Source organism: Colossoma macropomum, unplaced genomic scaffold, assembly GCF_904425465.1.
Source record: "Colossoma macropomum unplaced genomic scaffold, Colossoma_macropomum, whole genome shotgun sequence".
Taxonomy (NCBI): domain Eukaryota; kingdom Metazoa; phylum Chordata; class Actinopteri; order Characiformes; family Serrasalmidae; genus Colossoma; species Colossoma macropomum.
The window spans coordinates 5,788,168-5,801,907 of NW_023494784.1; the positions used below are offsets into that span (position 1 = coordinate 5,788,168).

General features: G+C 37.9%; 1 protein-coding gene across 1 annotated transcript in view; it reads right to left on the reverse strand.

The window, feature by feature from the left end:
* Positions 1 to 13,740, reverse strand: part of thsd7ba (thrombospondin, type I, domain containing 7Ba) — a 333,528-nt gene that overhangs the window by 145,217 nt on the left and 174,571 nt on the right. Inside the window, exons 9-10 of the mRNA XM_036576800.1 lie at positions 5,216 to 5,407; positions 1,553 to 1,784 (exon numbers count right to left, since the gene is read on the reverse strand). Coding sequence (XP_036432693.1) covers positions 1,553 to 1,784; positions 5,216 to 5,407 — 424 coding nt within the window. The remainder of the gene's footprint in view (positions 1 to 1,552; positions 1,785 to 5,215; positions 5,408 to 13,740) is intronic.

Here is a 13,740-nt window from a genome sequence, read left to right on the forward strand (position 1 = left end):
GTCAAGACTTAAGTTCCAAGAAACAGAAAGGAGGTTTTCTCAAGTGCAGCTACACAGTCCAAACACAGCACAAAGACAGAGAAACACTGCTGAACATCACCCAAACGTATTAATTTAATTAATCATACAGCCAGATTCCTGCGTATGGATTAATTTAGTCGTTGACCACACCGCTGTGAGGACGGTGATTCACCAATGAAAATCCTTTTCAGTCTAAGTTAAGGCGTAATCTGAGTCTGGGTATCCAGCCAATGCTCTACGTGTATGTTTACGAGTCTGGCAGCTCATTGTTTACTGTATTTTTCTCCTGCTTTTCCTTGAGATTTCTTGGCACAGCTGTCTGTGCTTATCAACGACCTGATTAACTATAATGAAGCAGGATGTCAGTAATATTCATAAACAAGAAATGTGGAGGCGCCTGAAATACAACAGCTATTTCAACACAACATGGAAAGAAAATATTGCAGAAAAATACAAATAACGATAAAGAAAGTTACTAATAAAACCATGTAACCATGTTTAAAGCATAAGTAAAGGTAAAGATTATTGAATTAATAACCTGAGAAATAAATAACATGAAAATCAAATAAAGATATATCTTAAATAAAATAAATAAATAAAAATGTGTATTATTTATAGTATATATTTCAATATATTTTATAATAATAAAACAAGAGTATATAGCTTTAATTTTTTTGTTTTTATTTATTAATATATATATATATATATATATATATATATATATATATATATATATATATATATATATATATTATTTATTTATAAAATATTGTGCAAAAGTCAGAGACCACCCTTACTTAGTGTAATTTCTAGTCAAAATAGCCATTAAGTACCAGATATTCATTTTTCAGTCTCATTTTTCAAAAAAGGAGAAACAAATATTTAACAGAAAACTACACGGCCACCTCAACAACTAAATCTAATTTCAAATTATGTCAAAAAATGAAAAATGAGGTTTTATCCTGACAGCAGCGATAAATTATTGTATAAAATTCAGAGACCACACTTTATTTATTTCATTTAATTTCCAATCAAAACATCCATTACAAATTATTTATTTAACCGAAAATGACAGAATCCTCCTTCTTGACAGCCACACATCCTTTCAAACCCACAGCGCTGAGTCGTCTTCTCACAGTGGAAGGATGGACAGAAACACCTGTGGATGTTTTCAGATCTGAAGCAGCTTGATTTTCTCCTCTCTCTCAGAGATGAAAGCTTTAAGTGCTGTTTATCTGATGGGGGCAGTTTTGGGGTCGACCAGCTCTTCCAGCTGGTTGTTAGGAGCCCCATTTTCTTTGAGGCTCCAGTTTTTTCACCTATTTTTCTTTGAATTTATGCAAGTGGATTACATTATGTCTAATCTCCTTAGAAACATCTGAACAGTGAATAACTTGCACTCAATGACTGTTTAGACTTAAAATAAAATGAATGAAATGATGGTCTCTGACTTTTGCCCAGTTCTGTACATAAACAAAATGAAGCTTCAGTGAACTGGACAGATATATATATGTCAGACAGGACTAGGTACCTTTTAGGAACGACTGGTCCTGAGTTCGTCTTCATGCAGGTCACTTTACGATTTTGAACGCCGACTGCGCAGGTGGACGTTTCGTTCCAGTAGCCGCTGCTGTTCAGAGCGGCGGCCAAATCCTCAGTGCACGGCTCCCAGGAGGAGGTCTCCCAGTAGAAAACGATACAGGGATGATCATTACAGGATCTCCACTGCTCCAGAGCTGGGGCAGGAGGACAGGCTTTACCTCCTGAGGGAGAGGGAGAGGGAGAGGGAGAGAGAGACACTGCAATTAATTCAATTACAGCCTAGAGACTTTTCCACTGAAGTACAGCCCTCGTTTCAATCATTCATTTTAACCCAGTAACAATAACACAATAACACGGTCATTTCGTATCGATTATTTCTGCAACACTTTATAATTATTGGCCCTAATTAACAGTGACGTCATTTTTAGCTAATAGCTTGTTGATAATTATATAATCGCTAAATATATATTTAACAGGGGTGGATTTAGTGATTGTAAGGTTCTAGGTAAGAGACCTGAACAGCACCGCCTGGAGGCACATTTTTAAATTAGCTGAGGCTCCTGAGCGGCCCAAACGTTTACACCGCATAAAACGATGTCTTAGCAAATCTAGTCTTTATATCAAATATTACTCATTTCGAGATTTTTGTAAGATTATTATTCTTATTTCTAAACTTTGTTTTATTTAAGTAAAACAAGCATAATTATTTGCCAATATAGTAAAATCATTTGATACAAAGTAACATAGAATTTAAAGAATGAGTAATGAGAGAAGTTTTTCCAGGAAGTGAGCAGGACTGTAATTCTACTACAGTTTGAATTTGTAATAGATTGCTTTGATGTTTTCATTAACATTTATTAGTTTCTTTGCTGCACATGAATATGTAGTGTATATCTATATATTTATATCTATTTCCCTACCTATATACATATATATATAATACATATATTATACACACACACACACACACACATATATATGTGTGTCTATATCTAATTTATCTTCTTGTGGGGACTCTAGTGTTTCCTATTAACATCCAACATTAATAAATGCTATCATTTCAACCACTTACTAATTGACATACAGATAATGAATCATTACTTTGACTTATTGAAACATAATCATTAATTATAGCTTGTTAATGAAGATTTATTTACCTGATTCTCATAAGTCAAAGTTATATACTTGACTATAGCAACTGACTACTTAGCAACTGTGCACGTTTTTTAATTGACTATGCATACACTTCTTTTGTTATAAGTTCATTAGTACTAAGAAGTTGATATATATTGTTTTACTCTTTTATAATCATAATTGGGCTCCGGTTATAAAGTTGCGACTTTACATACAATGTTTTAATAAAAAAATATTGTTCTACCCATTAAATTCAAATATAACACATTGATTAAAAGCATTATCAGTGTTCTTTTTATTTGTATGTAGAGAAGTAAGCAGTCAATAATTCAAATAGTTTCAAATAAAGCATGAAATAACAATTACATATTTATTACATACCATTAATAAACTAAGCTAAGTTAATTTTTCCTACCTTATCGCTCTTTGAAAAAAGTGGAGAAACTGTGCGAAAAGTGCAAACTTTGAATTCAGACCACTTTAGTGTTTGTAAGAAGAGGAGATATTTTATTATGATTTGAATTTGAAGAACTGTGCATACATAATGTGAACAGAATCATAATGTAGTTAATTACATACCTATATAATAAACATGTAATTATATTTAAATAGTACAGCAACAATTTTAGATCCCCAGATTCTAATGTAATGCAGAATTATTGACACATCTACATGAAATATATTTGCCATGATGGCTTGGAAGGGAAAACAACCTTTATTTGACCATTTTAGCATTTAAAGGAACCCCGACTGTTAAGACAAGTGAGCTTCAATACAATATACGTGTCCAGTACTGTTAAAATATAATGTTCAGACTGAGTAAAATGTTTTATTTCTTATTAGAAATTGACAGCATCCCTGTAATAGTAGGTTGCCATTTTTGTTGTGGCATCAAATGCTTGCTCTTCGTCTTGTATACTGAGTGATGAACCATGAGCAAAATCTGATTCAACTCAAATACATATTTCAGCCTTTCCAGCTGTTCCTAGAAAACCTTATTACCGTTATAATAAACAAAACATTGTGGTTCAATAGCTTTGGACATGTACATCATTTGAAGCCATACACACTTACAAAAGATGGTCTTTCAAGGGTTCTCTAGTAAAGAAAATGGTTCTATATAGAACCATGAACATTCAAAAAATGCTTTAGATGATTAAAAGGTTCTTCAGAAGGAAAAAGTCCTGTATATGGTTCTATATAGAACCTTTTTGAAAAGGATTCTACATAGCACCAAAAATGGTTCTTCTATTGTAACAAGCCTGACATCATAACAATAGAAGAATCCTTTTCGGTGCTCCATCGAACCATTTTCTTTACTAAAGAACCCTTGAAGAACCATGATTTTTAAGTGTGTACAGTCAGGGTTCCTTTAAGAGTGTGAAATGATCTCTGTTAAATGCTCTCATAAGTAAAAGTATTAGCACCAGGAGTTCTATTCACGACTAAACTCAGCACCTCTGTAATAAATGATGTAAATGGCTGTGACCTGCAGTGTGGGATTTATTTATGCCTCTACATTTTCTATAATTAAAACCGATTCCAACGCCAGCTGCCCTTGAAGTCAATGACATTGTATTGACATTCAGCTTCAGCGCAGGCTGCTGAGCGACTCAGCGCTCCGTTAAGTGGCCCACAATGCACAATAATGAATCCGGCACAGATTGCGTGAATATTAATAAGGGATTGTGTGACTAATAAGGCTCGGTGGGCTGCATGGAGAATACGAGGCTGGGACAAATTTCCATATTTCAGCACTGGGGGATCATGGGAAGTGAAAAAGAGAGAGCGTGTGAGGGGGTGGGTGAGTGATAGTAGTGGGAGGAGTTCTTATACCGAGGTATGTTTTAATGTTCATTATGCACTTAATCCAAATGAAGTGTATTTGACCATCACCATAAAAAATGTTGGTTTAACTTTACAAAAGGAACATTTAAGTAATTGTATAATAAGTAAATAAGTATATAAGACAAAGATGGTTGTTCTTCTTTTTTAGTGTTCACTTAACTTAAAATTTTAGGTCAGCCACAAATCACTTAAAACTAAATTTAAATTAACTGCAAAACTTGAATATTTCTTTTTCTAAGTATTTCTTTTTCTAAATATTCCTTGTTCCATTGTATTGCACTAACTACGGTCAACATTTTAAGCCAATTCATGCTACATAAGCCGCAAATGTAAGTTGATTGACTGACTGATTGATTGATAGATTGATTGATTGATTGGCAGATAGATAAACAGCACATTAATGATTAGTAATCTTTCATTAAATAACTTTGTTAACTATATAGAACTATGAACACTCATGATTAAAGGGTTCTTTCCATGGTTAAATGGTCCTTCAGATTGGTGGAGAATGTGCTGTATACGGTTCTATATATTCTAAAAAGGGTTCTTCTATTGTTACAAGCTTGACATTGGTTTGCTGTAAAGGGGGGAGTTAAGTCACCATTCACTTTCATATTTCCTTCATTTGGTGAGATGTAGATGAGTGACTGAGTGTGAGTGTGAGTGTTACCTTCACCAGGTAAGGCCAGGATGGTGCGCATGCGGCTCTGTCTGCCTTCTGCGTTCTTATTGGTGCAGGAGTGAGAGCAGGAGGACCAATCAGACCAGGAGCTGACCACGCAGTCCCCAGGGCAGGCCATGTCACAGGGTACCTCTGAAGGGGGGGGATCCTCTTCACAAATCTCCGCCTCCACAGGCTCACCTGTACAGAGGACCAACAAGTGGGGCGTTAAAGTCAACCTGACACTAAAATCATTTTTTAGAAAGGGGTTAAAAGACAACAATCTCATTTTTCTGTAATCATCCATCAAAATGTACTGACTTTTTCCCACTTCTAAAATATCCTCTTTCCTTTTTTCTTTTTGTTTGATGACATCATTTCTCAGTGACACTGACTTTAAAGGTGCTCTCTTGAAGCTCTGAATGGACCTTTATATTACCATAGCTATATCTATTCACTGCGGATATGGTCATCTGTTGCTCTGTATTTATCATCTGTGCTGCACTTTGAGCAGCATTTGGGCTTAAAACTAACATTTAATATGTTATTTGTCATGTTATGTAATATTCTGTACTGCATCACTGCATCTCTCAGTCTCCTAAATTCACAATTGTATATTCTTCTTGTGTTGTCCTTCAGTAGTGTTGTCTCAGTTAAACACTCAGTATGCATTCAACAAACACCAACTAACAAAAAACTGATGTCGCAGTCGGGACAAAACTACTACTACTACCACTACTACTACTACTAATAGGATTTATTTATGTTTCCAAATTTCAAATTCCAAAAGAAGTAAAATGAACAGGACAGAAAATGGAAAATAACATACAGTAAGGCTGTGAAGTTGAGGTAGAAGAGCAGCACTGAGTGCAGAGGTACATTTTCAGTCAGTTTTAAAGAGGAGAAGGATGAGCAGTTATGAATGTGTTGGGACGAGGAGCTCCAGAGCTTAGGGGCCATAGGGCTAAAGGACCTGCCACCCCAAGAAAACAATCTAATCTGGGGAACGACCAAAAGCCCAGAGCTGGAGGACCTGAGTTTACGTGATAGGATATACGAATGAAGGAGCAGAGTCAAAAATGGAGGTGTGGAGGTGATGAGGAGCATCTTGTATTGTATACGCAAAGTATTGAGTATCCAGTGACTTGATGATACATTTCTTGAAGATTTTAGGCAAGATTACTTTTTATTTCTATCTTTTATAGTTTCAAAATAAAAAGGGCCTGAAGCAAAAGTTTGTGCATGCTGCGTGGTCAGTACTTAGTAACAGCCCCTTTGGCAAGTATCACAGCTTGTAAATGCTTTTTGTAGCCAGTTAAGAGACTTTCAGCTCTTGTTAGGGGGATTTTTGCGCAGTCTTCCTTGCAAAAGGCTTCCAGTTCTGTAAAATGCTTGGGCCATCTAGAACCTTCAGCTTGAGGTAGTCCATTGTGGATTTTAACGTGTTTAGGATCATTATCCTGTTGTGGAAGCCATCCTCTTTTCAGCTTCATATATATATATATATATATATATATAAATATATATATATGGTGAGGTTACATATATATGGTGGTGGCATGTTAGTGTGCGCTGGTGCGAGTGGATCAGACACAGCAGTGCTGCTGGAGTTCTAAACACTTCAGTGTTGCTGCTGGACTGAGAACCGAAAACATCCAGCCAACAGCGTCCTGTGGGCAGCGTCCTGTGACCACTGATGAAGGACTAGAGGATGACCAACACAAACTGTGCAGCAGCAGATGAGCTATCGTCTCTGACTGTACATCTACAAGTTTGACCGACAAGGTTGGAGTGTCTAATAGAGGGTCCATGGGGGTCCTGACCACTGAAGAACAGGGTAACAAAGTATGCAGAGAATCAGATGGACTACAGTCTGTAGCTGTACTACAAAGTTCTCCTATATGGTCAGTGGAGCTGATAAAATGGCCAAAGAGGTTGTTTTAATGTTATGGCTGATTAGTGTATATGTCAGGAATATATATCCCAAAATTTCATCCCACCAGTGAAGCTTTCTTAGCCTTTAAACCAAAAACTTTTACTCCCAAGGCTGTTTTTGCACAACTATATGAGGAAAGTAGGCATGTTTACAACAAATGAATCAGTGTTTACAATTTCCATTTTGGCTGGAGTGTCCATGTTAATGTTTGTCCAGATATTTTGGATTTGTTGTCTTTAAATGTAGCACTGTGGCTCTGGAGGAACTGTTGTGTGCCATGCTTGACTCGACTAAAAGGTCTGACTGAGTGAAGCTTTAATGACAGTCCATCAGAAGATAATAACAGCAATAAAATCACTGTCATCATCATCAGGAGCGGCAAAAACAAGCTTGTAAGAAGTGAAACGTTATTAACCTCCTGAACTCTCAGCTTATTATTTGGTTATTAGTCTCCCATTATTCAGTAATGACCATAAATTATTCAGTAATCACTATGAAAAGTTCTATCCTAAAAAAGATGGATCTTTAAGGCTTCTTTATCAAATTGTATTTATTGTGAAATCACATTTACACAGGGGCGAAGGTGAGTGAATATCTTGGTGCATAGCCCCCTTGTAATGTTTAAATATATAAAATATATATAAAAGAAAAAAGACCACACAAACACACACACACACACACACACACATATACATATATATATATACATATATATATATATATATATATATATATATATATATATATATATATATATAGTATCATTCCTATGTTCAGTTTTTATGCAGTAACATAACTTTTGATGGGTTCTTTAGTAAAGATAATGAACACCATTTGCATGCTTAAATGGTTCTGTGGATGGTGAAATAGTTCTTCAGATTGATGGAGAGTGTGTTGCATAGGGTTCTATGCAGAACCTCTTACAGAACCTCACTTTTGAAAAGGGTTCTAAATAGCACCAAAAAGAGCTCTGCTATTGCTCCAGCCAATGAGTACAGAACTCACATACACTGACTGGCCACTTCATTCAAGTCCACCTCCTTGTTTCTACACTCATTGTCCATTTTATCAGCTCCACTTACTATATAGTTTCACTCTGTAGTTCTACAGTTACAGACTGTAGTCCATCTGTTTCTCTGCATACTTTGTCACCCTGTTCTTCAGTGGTCAGGACCCCCATGGACCCTTACAGAGCAGGTACTATTTGGGTGGTGGATCATTCTCAGACACAGCAGTGCTGCTGGAGTTTTTAAACACCTCAGTGTCACTGCTGGACTGAGAATAGTCCAACAACCAAAATATCCAGCCAACAGCATCCTGTGGGCAGCGTCCTGTGACCACTGATGAAGGACGAGAGGATGACCAACACAAACTGTGCAGCAGCAGATGAGCTAGCATCTCTACAAGGTGGACCGACAAGGTAGGAGTGTCTACTAGAGTGGACAGTGAGTGGACAGAGCGTTTAAAAGCTCCAGCAGCACTGCTGTGTCTGATCCACTCGCACCAGCACAACACTCACTAACACACCACCACCACGTCAGTGTTACTGCAGTGCTGAGAATGATCCACCACCCAAATAGTAGCTGCTCTGTGGAGATGAATAGGTACTTTAAAGTGGGGACATATTTACAGACCCTTAAACTTTAATGGGTTAGAAGCTACGTCTGCAACGTTGATCCATTCACTCATTGCAAAACTATTATAATATTCACTCAACGACCCAATTATTTCTTAACTAGTAATACAGTGCAAAACAAAACACTTTCACTGACATGATATGAATCACAAAGCATGACATTCGTCAGACATTTCAAACCAATTCCAGGAAGGCGTTAAAACACACAGCGAATACTCAGAAAAGTCTTAAACTTCAAAAGCGAGTCAAGAGTCGCTGAGCTGCTTTCATCTCTTTAATGGGCCTCTGATGATGCCAGAGCACTTTTTCATCTGCAAATGAGAGCTTCACATCTCAAATTCATTTCCTTTTTTCGTTGTTCCATCAGCAAAAACAGCAAACGCGAGGACGGGGATATCAATTCAGATTTGAAAATGATGAGCAAAGCAGCCGTGAACAAAAGCACTGTAATGATTTCCTAGCGCTGATTATCAGAGCTCTGACTGATCAGGAGAACCGACACTGTCCAGTCTTCTACAGACGCTTTCAGCTACTGCAGCTTTCACAGCCTGTCGATCTGTCAGCGTGTTGAGTCTATTCACATGTCAGTACAATTCATACCGGAGCTGCTGCTGAAATTAAACAAAAAAGAGCCTGATTTACCACAAACGGCACAACAGATCCTCATTAGCCAGGAGAATGAGCGTGAAAAACCTCCACCAGTCTTACAGTTACAGGGTTTATATTGTAGCACCGGTACAGGGAACGCACGATTCCCACCGCGAGAAGTGCTCTGTATTAAACACCAGGCAGAAAGGCCCTTACACAGCACTGAACTAATGAGGGAGGGTCACCACCGGCCACAGGCTTCACCCTCACGATAACCAGCCCCAACACACAACATCCACAAACCCCAACACAGAATAACACAAACACTTACACAAACCTTTAAACTAACAAACTTTGGCATTAGCAACAACAATGAAGTCCTTTCTAGGAGGGTGTGTGCCTACCATGAGCCTCCACACGTGGCTGCTCACATGGCCACGCCTCCTGAGCTCAGACAGTCACTACAGTATACTGACTTTTATTAGACATGGAGAGAAAACAGAACAACACTGAAGCCTAAAATACTGAGAGAGAGAGAGAGAGAGAGAGAGAGAGAGAGAGAGAGAGAGAGAGAGAAAGTAACAGAAGAAGCAGAAAGGGGGGAGAGAGAGAACAGAGAAGCAGAAAAGAGAGAGAGAAAGGAAAAGAGGGAGTGAGGGAGAGAGAGAGAGAGGGAGAGGGAGAATGAGAGAGCAAGAGAGAAAGGAAAATAAGAAGCAGAGAGAAGGAGAGAATGAAAGAGTAAGTGAGGAGTCAGAGGGAGACAGAACAAGAGTTAGAGAATGAATGAAAGATCAGAGGGTAAGTGTGAGGGTAGGAAAAATGAGAGGAAGACAGAGAGATGGGGATGTGAGCGAGAGAGAGACAGAAAGAGAGAGCAAGCGTGAGAGATCAGCAGAAAGTTGGGGAGAAGGAGAAAGAAAGAAAGAAAGAAAGAAAGAAAGAGGGAAAATGAGAGAGACAGACAGAGAAAGCAAGTGAGAAAGTGATAGAGAGATGAAGAGGAAGAAAGGAAAAATAAACAGGAAGAGGGGAGAGGGAGAGAGAGAGTAGACAATGAGAAAGAGATAGCAAAAAAGAGAAGGGGAAAGAAAGAGTGACAGAAAAGAATAAGAGAAAGCAAGAGAGAGAAAGAGAAAGGGAAAGAGAAAGAAAGAAAGAAAGAAAGAAAGAAAGAAAGAAAGAAAGAAAGACGCTGAAAATGAGAGAGTGATAGATAAACAGAAAGAGAGTAAAAAGAGCAAAAGTGAGAAAGTGAGAGAGAGAGGAAAGGAAAAAAGAAAAAATAGAGAGAGAGAGAAATAGAGAGGGGGGGCACTGTGTGGGGGGTTGGAGGTCTACAGAGAGGTCCTCTCTCATTTCATGCATGAAAGAGAAATATTAATCCTCCATTCAGTTCTATGGGATTACACCAAACTCACTCTAAAAGACGAGCCTTAAAAAGGAGCCCGTCTGAGAAAAGAGCCCTCATAGTACGGAGAACCGCAGCGCTGTGTGGCACATCAATTACCTCAGAGAGAGAAACAGTCAAAACACTGCTAACACCTTCTGACCTGTGACAAGGTATCATCGCCACGGCTTCAACCAAACCCACCGCAGATACCACGGGCAGCAGCAGTGTGGGGGCTCTAATCAGCTCATTACAATCTGGCTCCGGATGAGAACCCACCCTGTCTGGGGGTCAAGAGAGACTTCATCCAGTGAAGCATGGTGAATTACTTTCTCACGGAAGGAGCTTATGGTGCATTTGGACAGTTCTTCAGTTCTGGAGGAGAGCCATCACTCCAAAGAACACAGTTCCACTGCTCCACAGCCCGAAGCTGGGGGGCTTTATTAATAGTACAGACGTCACAATTGTGCTGCCACCATTTTGGTAGGCAACATCGAGTTCATTCAGCAGTGCTGTGATGGTTTGTAATGAGCCATAACTGATCCAGCGAAGATGGTAAAACACTTTTTTAAACACTTTTAAACCTCATTTTTAAGCGTGTTAACCAATATATTTGAGTGCACTGCCTTGATTTTATTTGATTGGTTGCTGTAGTGATTAACAAATGAAAGCTGAAATCTAAGTGGCTGAGATTTCCCGCTGTGTTACTAGCGCCCCAAACGCATACTAGCTCACTACACAGTGTGTAAAAATAGTGCATATCCCATTAGAAGTGCACTCATTAGTGCAGTAGGTGAAGTACAGAAGTGTGTGTTTGGGACGCGCCGTTAGATCAGCCAGCGAGACGCGATCAACAGCTGCTCTGCTGTGCTGGTTGTTAGCTGCTCCTCAAACACCTCCAAGAGGAAGCTTGAGGGGTTTGTTGATTAAGGAGCCTTTATTCAGGCAAACTAATACATTTACTGAGGCAAATTAGTGCACTTATTGATATAAAATAGGGCAATCTTAGAGATAAATTGATGCATTCATTGAGGTAAATTAATGCATTTGAGGTAAATTGATGCATTTATTGAGGTAAATTGATGCATTTATTGATATAAAATAGGACAACCTTTGAGGTAAATTAGTGCATTTATTGAGGTAAATTGATGTATTTATTGAGGTAAATTGATGTATTTATTGAGGTAAATTGATGTATTTATTGAAGTAAATCAATGCATTTGAGGTAAATTTATGCATTTATTCAGGTAAATTGATGAGCAAAAGGACAAAGCCTGCTGGTTTGTATGATGGCAGTTCAATGTGCAGCAGTCTAAGCTTTCATGTAGCAATAATCGTTATTCTGCTCCTTAACGACCTTGTAATTCAGAGGATCTGGCAAAGTTCAAAGAAAAAAAATGTCTATATGGCAAAAACATCGCTTTGCTTATATCAATCTCAGACATTACCAGGCCTTAAAAATAGAAGCACGGCTAATGAATATTTAGCAACAACATTTAGCTGATTGTGGACAGTTGGAAGATCCTCAGTTTTGGCTTAAAGAGATAGTTTGGAGACATCTGTGTTAACATATTTCATCTCCTAAGCTTGTTTCTGCAGTGTTGCTCTGAGCTACAAAGCCAATGTTTATAACAAGTAAGGGATGTATAGACACCAAACAGCATATACCCCAAATCGCCTCTGTGTGGAGTAGTTCAGAGTCTCTAATAGACTTGATTATGTGGTTTCTGACACTGTATGACTCACTGTTATCTATAAACATGGACTGAAGCTTGTTACATAGATAACACAGTAGCAGCTATGAAGAAGCCTGAACTTTGTATTTTTGACTTTTTTTAATCACAGCTTTCAGGCCCTCACAGCCAGACTGTGCACTTCACACTGAAATACTTCACTTAACATAATTCATAGCTGACTACTTGCATTTTAACAATATCAGCTGCTAGAATACGGCATCAACCAAATACTGTATTCCGTTGATGTTGTTCTGCACTGCAAAAAATGGTATCTTGTTACATAAAATCATCTTAAATGTAGACCATAAATCTGATATTTCTGCTGTTGAGATTGTTGTAAGCTTAATTTTAGATTATTTAACTTATTATTACTTTTAAATTGTAATTTTATTAAGTAAAATTATCTCACTATACTGGCAGAAAATTGTGCTTGTTTCAAGAAATGTGCTTGAAAACAGGCAAAATTATCTGCCGGTATAGTGAGATAATTTTACTTAATAAAATCGAGTCAAATAAGTAGAAAAAGTCTAGAAATAAGTAAAACATATTATACATTAGATATATCAACTAGATTAAATATCATTTCACTTGACAAGATATTATTTTTTGCACTGTGGTTGCTACCTCAGTGACTGCTATGCTGATATATGCTATATATAGGCTATCTGCTAATATGTCATAGTATATGAGAGAGAGAGAGAGAGAGAGAGAGAGAGTGCAAGCATGAGAAAATGTGAGAGATCAGCAGAAAGTTGGAGAGGAGGAAAAAAAAAGAAAGAAAGAAAGAAAGAAAGAAAGAAAGAAAGAAAAACAGAAGATGTGAGAGAGAAAAGGAGAGAGAGAGAGAAAGAGACAGAGAGAAAGAGAGAGAGAGAAAGAGAGATAGCGATAGAGAGAGAGAGATGGTGAAAGAGAGAGATAGCGATAGAGAGAGAGAGTGACAGAGAGAGAGAGAGATGGAGAGATGGCGATAGAGAGAGAGAAAGAGAGAGGTAGCAATATAGAGAGAGATGGGGAGAGAAAGCGATAGAGAGAAATGGAGAGAAATAGCGATAGAGAGAGACAGAGATAGAAATAGTGAGAGAGCGATAGAGAGAGATAGCAATAGAGAGAGAGAGAAAAATAGTGAGAGAGAGAGCGATAGAGAGATAGTGATAGAGAGAGAGAGAGAGAAAGAGAGAGCAAGCATGAGAGCATGTGAGAGATCAGCATAAAGTTGAAGAGAAGGAGAAAGAAAGAAAGAATGAA